General features: G+C 35.7%; 1 protein-coding gene across 3 annotated transcripts in view; it reads right to left on the reverse strand.

The window, feature by feature from the left end:
* LOC121430530 (uridine-cytidine kinase-like 1) overlaps positions 1–19,363 on the reverse strand; it is a 35,830-nt gene that overhangs the window by 4,158 nt on the left and 12,309 nt on the right. The window contains exons 9-16 of one of the 3 annotated variants that reach the window (XM_041627823.1): positions 17,553–17,564; positions 17,079–17,182; positions 15,647–15,740; positions 14,089–14,148; positions 11,252–11,272; positions 4,168–4,290; positions 2,746–2,853; positions 446–503 (exon numbers count right to left, since the gene is read on the reverse strand). In XM_041627823.1, coding sequence (XP_041483757.1) covers positions 446–503; positions 2,746–2,853; positions 4,168–4,290; positions 11,252–11,272; positions 14,089–14,148; positions 15,647–15,740; positions 17,079–17,182; positions 17,553–17,564 — 580 coding nt within the window. Of the gene's footprint in view, positions 1–445; positions 504–2,745; positions 2,854–4,167; positions 4,291–11,251; positions 11,273–14,088; positions 14,149–15,646; positions 15,741–17,078; positions 17,183–17,547; positions 17,565–19,363 lie in introns of all 3 variants that reach the window. The other 2 variants (XM_041627822.1, XM_041627824.1) reach the window with 2 other exon arrangements.

Genomic DNA, 19,363 nt, shown 5'->3' on the forward strand with positions numbered 1-19,363 from the left:
AAAACAACGCCCTGAACAATTGTCGCAGGAGCAAATATTGTGTCACCTAGACGTTACAATCTAGTGCATAATGCTTGACAAGATCTTAAAACATTTTTAGTGACTATTTTTCATATTACTTTTTGAAACCATTTTTCAAATATATTCCTTCAAGAGAGGATAGCCAGAATTCTATTTCCATGATTTCATCGAGGAGTCATTTATTACCTGGAAGAAACTGACTGCTTTAATATAGTATGAAGAAGCATCATAAAAAAATCTTGTGTTAAAAATGAACTACCTTGTCCGGGACCTGTTTCGAACTTGCTCAACTTTTGAATTTGAACATAAAATTCAGTCCCAAATGACTCAAAGCTCTGACTCATTTCAGACAATAGTATTTGAATTATCAATAATAAAAATACAAGTAGAAGAATAATAATAAGACAATATAAAGATTACAAACCTGATTCGGCAACTAGCAATGATAAGAACAAGATGTTTTCTTGTGGCACATCATGGTCCTAAAGAAAAGAGGATATTAAAATCTCATCATAACATTATGAATATTTCATTTTTACCTGATTACATTTTTTATGACGTAAACAGGTAAGGTACATGTATATGTATTTCTGGCGAGAAAATAAAAGGATAAATTGGTATTCCTCTACACCCAAAAGTTGATAGAAAAGAACAGAATATTAACCGATTGGATGATGTAGCTATAACATGTGTTTTTTATATATGATGGCCAAGGCCCGTATTCTGAAGTCGGGTTTAACTGAAACTCTGGTCTAAAGTTGTGGTTTAAGTATGGATAGCCAATTGTTACATAAATCACCAACAGTAGAGATATCACATTTCAGCTCATTTGGCTCTCAAATCATTCATAATTGTCTAGTAGGTAGTATAAATAGGTTATTGTCTTCACCATTGAAGAATCGGGAAAGAGCACAGTAAATATATGAAACATACAATTAATAATTTTGACAAGTTTGGCTTCCCGTAAATTAAGCATAGAGTTAGAACATAAACCGACTTCAGAATACGGGCCATAATCTCCAACTAGTCTGCATGCACAGACTCATATTTGATAGAGTGAATAAGGCTATACATGTACACCAAACTCCCTGTATGCGTCACATATGACACAGACAGAGCCAGCCACAGTACACAGTGAATCTACAGCACGTCCCCCAAAAAATGTCCCTCTGACATAGGACTGAATTAATTCTAAAATGTGGTAGGATTCTCAAATAAATGTTCATGAGTAGAAAGCTCATTTCATGTTCTAACTTCTCTGAAAATTTCATTGGTCGCGCTTCAGCGGTTTTGAATACACACTATGTTACGTAACAATGGTGCATTTTAGCTCATTCCAAGTTTGCAGCATTGATGCATTTCTTCATTGTCTATGGCATGTTAACCCCCATTCTTACATCCAGGATCTGAGCAGGGATAATTCCCTAATCATATCTAGGCTCATCAAATCATAAACTTGAGCATGTTCAGAAGGACAAGAAACATAAAAAATTAAGTTTGTTTGATGATTGATAAAGGGAATCAGTGCACCAACTTGAAAGAAAATGTGAATGATGGATGAGTAAAATGAGCTGAAAAAGGGGGAACCCACAAGTTAATCACCCTTTGCGAAAAGGAAAATTTTGACTTTTTCTTTTAAAAAGTTACACTAAATTATTGAACTTGACCTCAGTAGCTAATTAGCTAAAAAAAGTAATGAAAACAAAAATGCAGTATTGTTGGAATTATGCATGAAACAGACATGACCCGTTGTCTCAATCATTGTGCATCTCCCGTTTATCAAACATGAAATGAACTGTCAAATACTGTTTTTGCCCTTCTGAACATGCTCAAGGTTGTGATTTGATGAGCCTGGTTAGATCATGGAGATTTCCCTGGTCAGATCAGGGAATTCCTTGGTCAGAACAAGGAGATAGAGGTGATATCTCCTTGGTCAGAATGGTCGAAGGGGTTGATATGCAAGAAAGATCACAAAGCAGTGTTGCATGCATACAAACTTGGAATGGGCTGAAAAGCACCACTGTTACATAATAGGCTGTGTATTCGAAACCACTGAAGTGAGACCAATGAAATTTTTTATAGAAGTTAGAACATGAGATGGGCTTCCAATATCCATACATTTCATTGAGAATAATTTTTATTTTTGGAAGTTATTAAGCCGCATATCAGAGGGACATTTTTTTTGGGACGCGCTGTAGTCTCACTACTTCAGACTCTGCTTTATGCACTATATGTGAATTGCAAAAATCAAGGGTCTGTGCCTACAGACTAGTCTCCAACAGGTTAAAGGCGACCGCACACCTTACGATTGGTCTGCGACTCAATTTTGGAATAAAACGTAGTAGACTTTGATGCTAATATTGAGACTTGGAATATCTTACTGTGTAATAATCTATTCATTGTACCAATACCTATGTTCAAATCTGTGACTATGCAATCATCCTTCTTAAAATTTAATATCTAGTCGTAATGACATCATAGCAGTCGTAAGATTGGTTACGATTTGAGACTAATTTGGCCTTTACTCCAAACTAAAAGCTTGCAACCTTTCAAAATGGTTATATTAGTATTCTTTCGATAAATTTTAACCTCAAATAAAATGATATGTTCCATTCACATTTTCAGAAAATGAGCAAAATACGATTTGTTCCAAAATCGGATCGCGAACAGTCGTAAGGTGTGCGGTGGCCTTTAAGTATGTATGGAGAAGATGATAAATCTTACCAGAAGAACTCTGATAGCCATCATGGCCGCCGCCCCTGTTGCCACGGTAGCATCCATCAAGATGACGTAATCTTTTTTGATGTCCTTAGGCAGCCTCAAGTAGTGCAACTATTGAACATCAAATCAAACAGTTCTATTGGTTACTATTATAATAGATGATGGGTTTTAGAGTAAACATTGATCCATACGTATTTATTGATATATACTCCATGGGTGGGTTATATCCTCAATCTATTACTAATTGTCTCGGTTAATTTCTGCAGCAAATCAATCAATATTGTTAACATCCATTTAATTTGTGTAGATTTAATTACACTGTAATGACGAAAATCTTGCTTTGAAGAGCAGTATACCCCAGTTTCCCTTATCATCAAATCTCTTCTCCCAGTACTTCAAACCCTATTGCCCTCAAGCATGAAATTTAAGTATAGAAACACCTGTTTCTTGACCTCAGTCCGAAGATAATACACCCCAGCATCAACGGTCACAGCAGGGGGCCACACACGATGGATTGCAATGTGTGTAGTTCTGGTGAGTGCATGGAGTTCCATGTATACACGCGTTGATAGAAACTTTTTTCTTCCTTCCTTCCTTCTCTCTTTTTCTTTCTCTCTCTCTCTTCCTTCCTTCCTTCCTTTCTTTCGTTAAGACTGTATCATTGCGCGAGTGAACGGCATGCATCCCATATTTTCTTGCTGGAAGGATAGAAACTATATGGGATGGATCGTGGTCCTTGCATGCTATGCATACCGTAATTTTTATTCCGCTTACTTTTTTTTTTTTTCCTTATTTCGAGGTCGATTTTCTTAGTTCGAAATTGAAAATGGACTAGTATTGGATGTCTGAATGTAATATGCCTTTGAAAACGTGATTAATATCGAATACAATAATTTAATTCCGAAGATCCTTCTACAGGCAGACAAGTCTTACGTAATAGCACAGCTGTTGTTTATCATTTCGTCCTTGGCTCAACGCTCGTTTAGCTGGCCCGTGGTGGTGAAATTGAGACAAGGGGATTACCTGGCCAAGATGGGTTTATCGGGGTTGGAAATGTTGTTTGAGATTTTCCAAACGAAAAATGGGGTATACGACCGCAGTTTGCAGTCCGAAGTGCGGTCGAGAATCAAACGGGAAATTTTTGTAATGGTAATGTTAGTACACTGTAAAGAAAATAAATTCCATATATAAATACAATGTGTACAATATGTATGTTTGGATAAAATTAAAATTATAGATAAATGAAACTAATGAAAGAAATTAACAAATGAGTAAAGGAAATAAATTACATATACTGTAATATATAAAATAAATAAAAATGAACAACAATAAACAAAATTAATAAAATGAATGAAAAGCATTAAATAAAAAAATATACAAATAAATATTTGTAGTACTACTGATGAAAATAGAATTATGCCTTACCTCAGGTTCTCCTGATATATTATTGGTCTGTATGAGGATCTTTCCCAGTCTGATATCCTTACACACCTCACTCAATGCAGGCTCCATCACCTCCCCTGCTCTCAGAATGGACACACCGCATATCTGTATAGAATTCAATACTTCATGATTTTATTTGGAACATTCCATTTGTGGAAATGGGTGTATAAAAGGTGAATTTAGAGGGTGATGATAAAAAAAATGTTGCCTGACAAAAAGGAGGGAAGTAACATATTAACTAATCCTAGTGTCTATATTTCCATATTCTATGTAATGATAGTTGGCTCTTCTCCTGGGCAATTATTAAAAAACAAATGTCTATTAAACATAAAAACAAATCCATTGAGCACTTTATGCAGAAATGTTTACTTTTGTCAATTATTACAACTTCTTGCCACAAATATTGGGGTCTGAGAAGAGCCTGTTACATAAAGCGAATAACAAAATCAATATTTACAACATATTGCAATTGCTTGTATATGGTTTACCATAGATACACAGTTGCAATCAATTATGTTTCAAAGCCTAAAAGTGATTAACCCTTTGCATGCCGATGCTGCAATTTTGCACATTCAATACTACCATCAATTCGAATAATTAGGTGTCTTGTCCCCTACCTTCTTATCAGAGAAATTAATAAATAGCAAATTAGGTTCTTGGATAACATCTACATGTATACAATAATCATTGGTATCAATGGTGCAATATGGAAATCTTGATTCAACAAAAATAAATTGTCATCATCCCAGGACCAAAATCCAATTGAAACCAGTTGGATTTCCAGCTGGTTTCAACTGGTTTCAATTGGTTTTAACTGGAATTTAACAATTTCCAGTTGAAACCAATTGAAACCATCGCTAGAGGGTATTCATTTGTCACGCAATCTACTATGGTCAACAAGGAAATTCGTGATCACTCTCGCAAAAAGTGTTCACTGGCTTTCTAGGAAATTCGTGATCACTCTTGCAAAAAGTGTTCACTAGCTTACAAGGTCACGAGCTTTCGAGTGCCGCTGCAACTCTTTATCATTTATCATCTGGTTCCAGTTAGGATTTCCAGTTGCCCAACTGGTTCCAGTTAGAAATCATTTCCAGTTGGAAGTCATATCCATTTACCCAACTGGTTCCAGTTAGGATTTCCAATTTCCCAACTGGTTTCAACACTCGCGCTACGCGCACACATGGGACATCAAAATCCAGTGTTCAAGTCAATAGAATTTTCATTGTTCGTTTTAAGCAAGATATACACATCCTGCAATTTTCATGAATAAAACTCACTTGATAAAGAGTTGCAGCGGCACTCGAAAGCTCGTGAACTTGTAAGCTAGTGAAAACTTTTTGCGAGAGTGATCATGAATTTCCTAGAAAGCCAGTGAACACTTTTTGCGAGTGATCACGAATTTCCTTGTTGACCATAGTAGATTGCGTGACAAATGAATACCCTCTGATGATTATTTCAATCCGCAATAATGAAGTTATTTAGTACAATTGAAACCAGTTGGAAAATTGGAAATCCTAACTGGAACCAGTTGGGCAACTGGAAATCCTAACTGGAACCAATTGAAACCAGTTGCCTCCAATTGGATTCAACTGGTTTTAATAGGGAAATTGGAACAACTGGAACCAATTGAAAACCAATTGTAACCAATAGCAAACTGGTTCCAGTTGCCCAATTGGTTTTAACTGGAACCAGTTGGCAACTGGTTTTCAATTGGAACCAGTTGTTCTAATTTCCCTATTGAAACCAGTTGGCCAACTGGTTTCAATTGGTTTTGCTCTAATTGGTTTCAACTGGATTTTGGTCCTGGGGCATTATCCCCTCAATTAATTCATCGTGCAAAGAGCAAACATTTAGGAGATTCTACTGAATGATGTAATAAATCAGAAATATATCAAATAAGAAGCTTTAATTTGAAAAAAAAATAACACCAGAAGTGATTAAAGAATTTAAAAAAATGGTGCTAACTTCACCTCAGCTGTTGTTTGTGTTCCTTTTACATGTAGTTTTACCATTTTAATTCATTTTTATAGACATATACTTGTAGTCATGCTACATGTACCTTCAGTTTCAAAATGCTTCCTCCATCTAGCTATACTAGGAGTGGATCAGGGAGGGGCCTCTGCCACTTCCTTAAACACATTCCAATTTTATCCTTAATTTGCTTGACAATTATTTTTCGCAGCAGAATATGTTCTTTATGAAAAGTGATGATAATTTTGGTTTGTTTTGCTTGTCCTTTCTTTTTTCTTTAAAGAGTACCCCACCCCCAATTAATCCTTGATCAGCTTATAGCTATTAAACAGATTAATAAAAAAATAATTCTCTTGTATTAACTAACAGGGGTGTGAGTTGTCACAAAAAAAAATCTGAAAAAGCTGAAGAGTGTTGAAAAAGTCTGAAAAACCTCTCATACTTTTTGCACAGAGGAAAGCCAAAAATAAGCTGAAATAAAGCTGAAAATCAAAATAAAAAAATCTGAAATCAGATAAAAATCTGAACTCTCACACCCCTGACCTAAAATAAATGTAAAGCAACTAAAGAGATCGGTGTATACCATTTCAATACCACAAGAAAGGATCACCAGTCGTTCCTAAAGTCGCTCTTAACTTACGAACAGCTTCATGAAACAGCCTCCAGACTAACAAATTTTTGAATGGATGAAGAAAAAATATAAATAGCAAATACTACATAATTTCAATCGATTTCATACCCCAAAAAAGGAAACAAGACAAGATAAAAAAAAATAACCTGCTCGACAAAGAGTGAAATATAACAATCGATTTCAGTGCAATACAAATACATTCCAAGTAGCCATAAAAGTGCAAGCTTTGAAAAAATGTAGAGACAAAAAGACTTAATGTATTTCAACTATACAGGCAATAATGAAAATGTAATGCTTGTTATTGAATAAAAGCTTTGCATATATCAAAGTCATGAACTGTCTTTAAAAGGCTAACAAGGCTAACAATCTCCTTCAGACAGGGGTAGTCGGCCAAAAATTAAATTTGATCAAATACGAAGATAAAATGGCGAGTATGGGAATATTCAGGTGTCAAGAAACCAGCTAGAGAATGACTTTAAAATGTCCAATAAACATAAACACAATGTTATTCAGATTATTTACACTTGTCAGCCCTTATTTCTCTTGCAAACTTAAAATTACTCACACATCGAACAAGATTGTTGAAATAAAAACACTGCATTATCCCTGATATGGAATTATCATTAGATTAAAAATGACAATATAATGTATATTTGCAGTAATAATGCATTTACTGTCTTCTATTAAATTGAGAGCATTCTATGAAATAAAATTTCTATACATGACATAAGATGTCTTGCTTGTGACTTTAAGAAAGATCTGCATCAAGAACATTGACAGAATGGCATATAAATCTGCACATAATGCTCAAAGATAATACGTCGAAAGTGGATTATAGTTAAGAATTGAATCTAAATGATGTACATGTATTAAAATCAACATATGTACATTTATCAAATTGTGATACAGTGTTCAAAACCATAGTTTTTTTTTTCAAATTTGTGCCTTAAGGCCTGGTCCCACTGGCCGACGGACACAAACCGTACTCGGATACAGCGGACAAGCAAAATTTCAGGTTGGCTCTATCCGTTTTCATCCGCTCCAGACAATGGACAAAATGGGTGAACAATGAAATCACAGTGGACGGATGCTCAATGGATATAAAGCGTATGAAGAACATATGCAAGGAGTACACAACAGATACGTAACATTTTCCAACTGATGGCAAGTTTCTTTCTGTTTTACATCCTCTCTGCATCTAAAGTGCAGTGGGACCGGGCCTTTGAAATTAAAGTGGAGTTAACCACTAGACAAAATTGATATCTTCTGGCATTAATGAACACCAGCACAATTTCATGCAGCACCTTGTTACCGATTTATACAATATAAAAATACCCTCATCCAACGCATTAATTCTCTAGATGACATTTGTTAGTGAAAATTGCCGTAAGAAATATGCTCCTCTTTTTCAAATTAGTGTTTCCCTTTACTACATGTACCTCCAGTGCAAAGTACTGCTCATAAATAACGCTACATGTACATGAGTGTGAACATGATTGTTACATGGGTTGAATCGCTGTTATCCATGGGTATTGTTATTTTATGTATTAAGTAATTTTTTTTGCAACTGGGTCCCATTCACTTAAGCCCAGCACACACCATGCGAAGCGATTGCATTAAGATCCCAATGCAACAAAATCACGGAGAGTGCGCCAACCTACAACGAGCTGCAACTGCGACCTGCAATGGCGCAGTGGGAACGCAGACCAAATCTCAGAAATTTGACATGATCATTTTCCAGCAATTTTGCTGATTTAAGCCAAACAGATCTGTCCTAGACGATGACGTCATGGCCAATTTCCTGCGCTTCTGCAGCGCACTTATGCAGAGCTGTTGCAATGTGTGCGCGGGCCTGCGATGCGAATGCACGGAGATGCGTTTGGCAACTTCTTGCAATTGGATCGTAGTGCAATCGAATCACAAAGTGAGCGCTGGGCTTTATCAATAACAAATGCAGGAATTCTGTGACATATTGACTGTTAGCCAATCAAACTGCACAATTTCACTAGATTAAAATATTGTTATTGATATTAAGTTATACGAGACAGGCCCCCTTGAGAGTGACTAGATGATAGCGATGTACTGATCATTAAACACATGTTCCTTTAATAAAGCAATGACACAAATTGTGAGCTAAATGCGCGACTGTTGCTTTCATTTTCAACATGGAGCGGTGATGTTACATGTAATCTGTAGTGTTATGTAAGGAACTAGAAAACATTTGTTTGAAGCAAAGAATGAAAAAATAAATAAAAATCCAGACTTGATTGGCCTACATACACGAGCTCATATTTCCATGTAATGAACAGTATAATGTGGTTTTTAGGAGAAACGATATAAATGGATATTGTCCAGTAACAACTAGGATGTCCCATATACAGATTTTAGTATTCCACATGAAGAAGATCAAATTAGACAAAACGTTGGGCCCATTAAGGAAAATACAGAATACAGATTTAAACATAATAACTGCAGCACATTGTCCGTTCCCAACCGAGTGATTAAATTCTCCCCATAAATAATCTTTTTGCACTACATGATACATGTAATACACACACTCATCAGTATCCCATCATATTTGGAGTTTTCATATCTTTCTTTATAAAACAGTCTGATTTCTGTACCAAACTTACTCTGATCACTGTTCAGATTGAGCAAGGTTAGAGGCAGTGATCTAGAGCATAAATATAAACGTTATTACATTCATTTACTGACGATCAAATAGAAATTTGTGGTGTTGTAATTCTGTTACCAAAAGTTGTAGGGTTTTTCAGTCTCAATTTCCAAACTGCCTTGAAGTTCTGTTTTACCATACACTGTACATCAATATATTCTATAAACTTTCTACTGACTGGCCCTTTTCATTCCAATGGTACTATGCTAACATGAATCATGATGTGAAATACAATCTTGGCAATAGATTTATAAATGGGAAAGTGCTGCATTTCCACACAACACAGACGTCATATGAATCAAAGATGCAAATAATGGAATTAGTGTCAATTACCTAAACAAATTCCAGGGTCCATCTTACAAAGAGTTAAGATTCATCTGATCAAACTCAATTCTATGGAAATCCATCCATAACATAATCTTTTCTACAAGAAATTGAATAATATCCTATGCAAACGAAGAGAAGCTCTCTGAATATTCAAGAAAATAATGTATGAATATGCATCACAGTTAATAATAGAAAATACTTTGAACAAACATGCATTTTAGATGTTGAGGATGCTACCTTTCCTGTGGTTGATCTGATCGGGTCTATCGCAGCTCTTGGTAAGATGGGGCCCAGGATTTCAATCAAATGCAAATTGAGTTTTAACCGATCTGAGGTACATGTACACATTTTTTGACTTGTGCTTGGATTTTCATTTTTTTTCATTTTGTCTTCTGTTTTCAAGAGAAATTTCATATTTCTACAGATGGTTACTGATCCTATCACTCCAAAGGAACTATAAATAATACACATAATCAGCAATCACCCCAACTCCACTGCTAAGAAGACAAATCATATCAAACCCATGCAAATTAAAAGATGCATGCAATAAGTACAGCCAGCTTTGCAATGTCACCAATAGATCTTATGCATATGACATCATAATCTTATAGCGCCCTCCCTCAGAGGATATAGGAATATGCATGAACAGAGTTGTCAGAGACATGCCAGCTGCAGATCATGGCTTCAGCCTCTAAGATGGCGGTGAGATGACATCAATGCATAAGGTCTATAGATCGCTCATTTCCATTTAAAATCAAGTCGATTTCATGTCAACATATTTCAAGCATATTATTTCTAGTTTCACAACAATATGTACACTTAGCTCTTTTTAAAATTTAATTACGTGACATTTGTTTAAATATTTTACAGAATTTAACAAGATGACTTTGGGATATCAAAACATGTATTCAATTTTTTTCGAGCACTTGAAGTGTGTATAGGTTTAGGCACAGAATGACAGAAGAAACCCCCATATAAAACATGAAAATAAACGTATAACTTCTACCTACAATGAAGATGTTTTGTTATGAAAAATATTTAAACAAGAATAAAATGTGATGGAATAAAACCCAGCTCAACAATAGTGCAAAGAGCTATCCAACACTTCATAGCAGAATATAGAAACTTTATGTGGAACTCACATAGCATGTAAATGCACAGCAAACTGCACGTATGTTATCCCCCAAAACCCCCAAACAACCTGCATATCATCCGATTTTAGTACCAAAAGTCTCTCTCTGATCTAATAACCCAAACATGCAAACTACAGGTGCTGGAATATATCGAATGACTGATTCATTTAAATAAAGTTAGTTTACCAGAAGTGAATTTGTTACAGCTGGTAATGTATGAAAACCATTATCAGGGTGATTTGTTTTTTAGATAGGTGTTTAGGCTAATGAATGATTCTCACTTCAAGCCGAGTGTTACATGACATATTTCTGGGGTAGCACAAAACTAACCTTATTTTTGCCATCACTGGACTGGAAAAAGATTAAAAGGAGGAAAACGAGTGAATTATCACATTTTTTTTTCTTCTCTTCAATTTAAAATGTTGATCATCAGATGGACTTTTATAGTGGAATGATAATGATGGTGGTGATGGTTTGCAATTTGTTTGCATTAAGAATTCGGATACATATGATACAGAGAACATCTTCCTGGAGGGTATAATGAAGGGTATTTATTTACAAGAAGAACATTTACAAAACAGCGATGATGACAAAATCATGGGTTGAAGTCGATTCTGAAGAATCAATGCATGATGGGATTGAATCAGAGATTTACAAGCACACGGAATGTAATGGACTTGCTCTATGAAATAAACACCCAAGATCCTCCCACGAAATCCCAGCTCGCCCCGGTTTCGGAAATGAACTTGGTGTTCTGTCCAAAAACTCGACACCCCTTGTTTCATAAAGACTTACAACTATGGTAACCTTACCATTATGGTAACTACCATGCTAACATTGATTCTGATTGGCTGCTAGGAGCCGTGTTACCAAGGGAGAAAATGTTGATTTGAATAAATAGAGAAAAATCAAAATAGCATTCACTGAAAATTTCATTAAAATCAGATGGGCTATTCCACGGTTACTCACGTTACATTTGGAGACACCTTGACTCATACTTGGAGCTGTAACTCCATTATTATTGATAGGAACTAAACATCTCCGTATCACAACAAAGTACACAGTCTGACTATCCTTTGTATAAAAACAAAACTTGGGAAATTCTATTATGCTCCTGGCAAATCTTTGGAATGTGTCGGTTACTCACATTACAGATTTGTCCCAACCTGTGGAATTGCCCAGATGTAAAATAAGAAAGTTATGACATTTTAAAGTAGCGTTTATTTTTCACAAACATTGATATGCACAACTTGGTGACATGCAAATGAGACAGTCGATGATGTCCCTCACTCACTATTTCTTTTGTTTTTTTATTGTTTGAATAATATAATATTTCATTTTTACAGATTTTCAATAAGGACCAACTTTACTGAACCATACAGTATTAAAGAATGCTTATTCCACATGTTCAGGGAGGAATAAATCATTGTTTCACTTGAAAATGAGAAAATTAGAATATTTCATATAATAAAATACAAAAGAAATAGTGAGTGGATGATGTCATCAGTCTCCTCATTTGCATACCGATCGGGATGTGCAGTGAAATTAAGCAAAACTTGAAATGTCATAACGTTTTTATTTTACATCCGATTTTGATGAAATTTTCAGTATTATGTTTGTTGGATTTTTTCTCTTTTTATTACAATCAATTCTTTGTTGGGGTGGACTTGCCCTTTAATGGCAAAGATGCCATAATATATAAGTCGTTCATGAAACAGGCCCCCTGCACAGGCCATGCTGCCACCTCCAACTGCGGTGCTTTCTGGAGCTACAGATATAATCTAATCTCAATCCTAGATCGGCTAACAACACAAGGATACAATGCTTTACATTCTGAACTTAAAAATATCATGGTCTAACTCTTGGCTAACATTATGGAAAGCTAATTAGAAAAAACAAACTTAACTATGCTTTTTGTGTTTACTTGACTCTTCCAATATTTTTGTGATGCAGCAAACTATTGTATGTGTTTTAATACAAACGAACAAAACTATGACAATTAAAATATTTGAACAGCTTTTCATTTTAACTTGTGGTAAATATTCTAAAGATCATTAGAAATATTAATAAACCATCACAAAACTCACTAAAGAAAAATCCTGCCATCTTTTCTTGAATGCCTCTCTGTATCGCCACCTGATTTGGAAGGGGTCCGAAAGCTACGCATTTGACTTACCACACAAAATAGTATATTTCCTGTGCCTCAATTTATGAAATGTGTTCATATTATTGTATGAAAATAAGAAATCATGGGTCAAATAACTCTGAGCAGTTGCAGGTTTTTTGCGATCAATTTGCAGCCCCTGTATAAAATCTGGACAGAAATCGTTTGTCACACTGCAATCACAGATCCATGGAGCGAGTGTGCATTTTGCCATTGACATTGATGGATAATGAGTGCAGCTATAGGATCCCTTACCATACATTTTACTTTTCACATGTAAGCCTAGGAAAATGGCAGCGAAATAGACATCAATACCAAGTATGATATAAAGCAACCTTAAACAAGGCATTAGCAGTGTCTTGCTCAATTATGAAAGTAACCAGAAATATTATGATTTGTTCACTGTAAAATAACTGGGATGGAATAACATTTGTCATATTAAAGAGTCTTGCACATAGACTTTAATGTTGACCTCACAATGACCTTTGACCTCACCATGTGACCTACGACTGCAGAATAATATGCAGGTCCCCTAACTACATCTACCATTCAAGTTTGATTGAAAAGGGACTTACGGTTGCAGAGTTATGTGTCACAAGAGAGTCTTTCATATAAACGTTAACCTGAAAGTGACCTTGACCTTACCATGTGACCTTCGACCATTCCATTAAAAAGGGCATTTTACCTCTCAAGTGTCTAAAAACCATTGCATGTGCAAACGAGCCCCCATAGATTGCTGCCCTATCTGTAAAAATAGTAATCTGAATGAAAAAATTGCATTGTAAACTAGCCCCCCCATAGATTGGTGCCCTACATATACATGTAGAAACTGTAATCTAAATAAAAAAAACCTTGCATTTGCAAACTAGCCCCCATAGATGGCTGCCCCATCTGTAGAAAAAAACTATCATCAGATAAAAGTAGAAATAGCAATGTAAACATTGACCATACAAAAAAAATTATGAAATTTCTCCAAAATTATAACAAAGATGCACATACTTACCCTCCCCTTAAATCTCTTTCCTGAATACTTAGTATTCTGTGGTGTTTCTACAGTACAATCCTAAATCAGACACAAAACAAAATGATGAAAATACCAGATGACATGAGAAACATTGTTTTTCTTCAAAATCATAAAATTTTACTTACATGCATTTAATAATAATACAATTTGCTTACATAGCGCATACTACAGTAACGCAGCATAATTACCCTGGCTTTACACTGTAACAGAGCAGCTGTTACGCACGCTGCGCTTCAAGCAAAAGATTCCTGCCAGGTAACCATTTACCTCATCTGGGTTGAGTGCAGCACATTGCAGATCAATTTCTTGCTGAAAGAAAACTATGCCATGGCTGGGATTTGAACCCATGACCCTCTGTTTCAAAGTCCGTAGACTAATCCACTGGGCCACAACGCTCCACATTTTGGTAAGGTAGTGTAATTGCTGATGAAGCACAGCAAAACCTCCTTGAATAGAAACATACATGTCGGACAACAGGTTCTCTCCTTGATATACGATCACATTCTAACGCCTTGTGCTTCATCATCAATTATGCCATCTACGACAAAGGCCTTATGAAGCTTGCTGACTCACAAGCTAAACCTTACCCAAGACCATTCACGATCATGATTAAACTTTGAAGACATAAGTTTCTTAATATGTCATTGCACCAATGAAATGATAATCCTCTGGTGAAAGGCTACTGATTTTCGTTACAGAAAACTATCAGTAATATGGTTATCTATAATGTGCTTAAGACATACATAGTGTAGATTCTACCGATCTAAAGCGCTTAGAGATTTATCATGATCATCCCCAGTCATCGGATTCAATCAGTAATTCCAGCACAAAAAGAATGAACATCCTCCACTCCCTGGGGTGTATTTCTAGCACTCAATACTGGACAAGCTACACATTCAATGTTCCCATACCATACTAGGTAGCCACCTGGTGGGTGTTTTCATAAAGCGGTTCGTAAAGAGCGACTTTAAGAACTGGTGATCCTTTCGTGGTAAATGGTATATTGAATTGGTGATGGTTTAGCGTGTAAGAAGGGTTTACCAGTCATTCTTAAAGTCGCTCTTAACTTACGAACAGCTTTATGAAACGGCCCCCAGGTGGGTATTTTTATAAAGCGGTTCGTAAAGAGCGACTTTAAGAACTGGTGATCCTTTCGTGGTAAATGGTATATTGAATTGGTGATGGCTTAGCACGTAAGAAGGGTTCACCACTCGTTCTTAAAGTCGCTCTTAACTTACGAACAGCTTTATGAAACTGCTCCCTGGGTGGAGAGTGGCCAGGTGTAGGTTTCTGTGTGCCTATCTGTGTTGGTGATCTACATGGACAGTGTGATCATTTTTTCAGCTTAGATTCCAAGATTTCACAAAGTTCAGTTTATGTAATTGTACTACATGTAAGTCCCCGATAATAATAAAATGACAATTAACCTTGGTTTTAAAGACTTTCTCACAAAATCAGTGTTAACTGCAACTACTTTTATTAAATTTTAATCTACAAGAGAAATATTCATATCATTTATGGTTGAGTATATATTCACCTCGAATGGTAGCAGTGACAGAGCATACTCTATTAGAATCCTTGTCAAACGTTGGGAATAGAAGATGAATTCATCACGCCCTGTTTCACGATTCCTGACAACGTGGACACAACATCAATAAAAACAAAATTGCAGTTATTCAGCGAGATAGATAGAGATGGATGATGAACAGAGATCTGTGTCAAGCAACACATCACAGCGACTGATCACACAATTGATTTTCATGATTTTGTGTAATAATAATAATAATGATAGGCATTTAAATAGCGCCATCTATCTAGAAAAAGTCTATTACGAGGTGCGTTGTTATTATTATGAATACCCCGGCTTCAGCTCTAGCTGCCTTTCAGCGCTCGTGCATTCAAGGAATTAATCCTGCCGGGTACCCATTCACCTGACCTGGGTCGAGTGCAGCACAATGTGGATAAATTTCTTGCTGAAGGAAATTACGCCATGGCTGGGATTCTAACCCACGACCCTCTGTTTCAAAGTCAGAAGACTTATCCACTGGGCCACAACACTCTACAGTGTGTACACTGCAGTCAATGCAATCAATCATAAATAGCGGTTCTACAATTAATTGATGAGCTTTGTAAATTTGTTTAAGGCATAAATGTGGAAAAATTGTTGATTGCTATTAAAAGGAGTATCTGTTTTCATTTTCATATGTTAATGTAAATTCTCATTCATTTTAATGTTTATGTAATTGCTGTAGATGTATGTCTCAGTATAGAAGATAGTACAGGCTTAATAGTAAAAGGAAAGTGCAGGCATTTGAAAAAAAAAAAAAACTGAAAGACCGGACAGGTAATTCATAAAGTGAAGTGTGAATCGGAGCCGTCTTAAACAGCAATGCGCACATGTTACTCGTAATCTGATTAATGGTTATGCAGTAGTGCGCGTCCCATGCGCATGATCTGACCAATCCGGTGAAGAGTTTATAACCTGCACACTACTGAAATGTTAGTGCGACTATGTCATAATTAAATCTACCGGTATGTTACACCCAAGGGGGTGTTACATAAAGAAATATGCGTAATATCTTACTATTGTTACTACTTTGTACGGCTTTTCATAGACCTGAAAAATACATATCATTGTACTCGGGAAGAAGCCAGACCATCCCAAATCACTATACATACTGTACAAAATAACCCTGGAAACGACTGAAACAGAAAAAAGCCAGGGTCGGTAAACAGGCAAATACCAGGAAGACTGGCAGGAAGAAAGTAAAATAGAAAAAGAAAAGGATGAATGGAAAGTTTCAATCCTCACAAAGAAGGCTCCAAATTATAATAGCAGTGACAAAAATAGTCATTTTCTGACTGGTCGCCAACTCAACACAAGACAGAACAAGAAGAAGAGGCATCTCTGATAAAAGAAAAAAAAATGTATGGCAAACATAAATTATTTTGGACATGGTAGAACTTACCTGATAAATGTATGTAGTCCTTGTACCTGAACAGTATTGGCAACAACATAGAGAGTCTCGGGTAGAGGCTGGTTGACATGGGCTAACGGCAGCTCAGATCTGAATTTATGGGGGGGAGGGGGAATTTATATTGTTAAGTTGACAATAAGGTTGGATGCCCGGTACACTGAATTAACCAGACAGTATTAACATTCAGTATACAACAAAGAGATGATTTATTTATTCACTAATCCTTGTGACAACATAATATTTCAGTTTGCAAAGGTATAAAAAATGTACTATAAAAAGATGATGAGGGCAGTTAATTTCTTTTGATTTAAAACATAGATATTTTGCACTTCTCATGATTCCATTTCCCCAAATTACTATGTTCATTATATTGATCATGCATCGCATGACATAAAAACAAAATCAATGGTGATTATTTTCCAACTGTCTTTGAGAACCTCATAAAACGTGAATTGCTTACCTGAACTTGAACCCCCTCTGGAAATGAAGAGATAAAAATACCAACAATCAAGAAGATTAGTTTATGTACATGTCAAACTTACAGTGATATACTGTGTAGAAGAAACTTTGACAGAAGGGCAATAAGCGGGTTCGGAGTTCCATTGTGCACATGATCAGAATATGACAGTTTGTTATTCAATGAAAAAAGTGCCAACTTTGATGTCTTTATTATTCATATATTCTTTTGACTTGGGGTTTTCATTAGATTCACAAAAAACAACAATGCATCCATTGATTAGTGACTGGTTTTTCACAGTTGGCCAAGTACATTGACATAACAACATGCTACATGCATTCATAGCAACAAATACCTTCATAGAATGTTTATTGTGTGCTATTTTAGTCACCTGGTCTATGCAATTTATTGAACTAAGTCTATCTACTTTCTAAGTTATGATGACATTTCAAAAACTTAACCTTAGGTTAAGATTTTGATGTTGATCCCCCAACATGGTCTAAGTTCATTAACCCTAAATGACCTTTGACCTTGGTCCTGTAACCTGAAACTCAGGCAGGATGTTCAGAAATATACTTGAATACATTTATGTACAAGTTTCATGATCTAGGTCTATATACTTTTTAAAGATCCAGACCGGACCCGAAAATGAAATTGACAAATTATATACCAATCGAAAGCTTATAAGCTACTAAATACAGCAAGGTATGCTCTATGCATTTTCACCGCTTCCCAGCTGAGTATTTTGCTTAAGAATATTCCAATTATCGGACTTCGAACCCCGCTTAGAAAATAGGCTTTATTGTGCTTTTCACCTGCCTCGAGACCGTGACGTCACGTTGTGTAAGAAGCGTCGTGATTCCATAGGTTTGTACACAGAAAAACTGGGTGATTTTTTTGCTTTCCAGAGAACGCATTTCATTCTCTTCACTTCTATCACAGAGGTATATCTTATATATTTTTTCCCACAAGCTTGAATTTATGAAATCTACAGTTTTGAACTAGTTTTTGCCATATTTTATTTCCTGCTTATTTGGCGCAGATTTCAATTCTATCTGCATTTAGATTATGTATAACAACTTTTCCTGACATAGCAATTTAGGCCCAATAAGAGCCAAACAAAGAAATCACAAAAAAGGTAGTGAATAGTTGTAGGTTTACAACAATTTGAACAGTGTATAATTTTGAGTGCCATTTTCATCTAAAAACGAAAAAAAAATGGATTCATAACATGGAAATGGAAGAAAATACCCAATGCTTTTGTACACAAACCTATGGAATCACAACCCTCCAGACACAACGTGACGTCATCATTTCCAGTGCTCAATCGAAGCGTACTTTGTAGGAGCAGTTTCTTTGATTTTTATTTAATATTTTTAACTATTGGAAGGAGATATATGTAATATTTTTGGTATATTTGTATTGTATGAATCATTACCTTTATTTTGATATATGATTGTTTTTACACCGGTCAGGGTCTTTAAGTTATGATGTCATTTCATAAATTTAAAGGGGAATGAAACCTTTGAAATAAGTTGGCTTCTGTGGAAACAGAAAATCAAAGAATAAGATCACAGCCAAATTGAGAAAAATCGGACAAATAATGAGAAAGTTATGAGTATTTGAATATTGCGATCACTAATGCTATGTAGATCCTCAAGTTGGCAATGCGACAAATACTTGTGAAGTCATGTGAACAACTTTCCCTTTGTGATACAAACTTTATCCATTATGTATTCATTGAAAATCTGTATTACATGCCCTCCTATAGAAAGAACATGTGATCTAATATGATAGATGTGAGAAAAAAGGCATTTTA

This window comes from Lytechinus variegatus, chromosome 17 (assembly GCF_018143015.1).
Source record: "Lytechinus variegatus isolate NC3 chromosome 17, Lvar_3.0, whole genome shotgun sequence".
Taxonomy (NCBI): Eukaryota; Metazoa; Echinodermata; class Echinoidea; order Temnopleuroida; family Toxopneustidae; genus Lytechinus; species Lytechinus variegatus.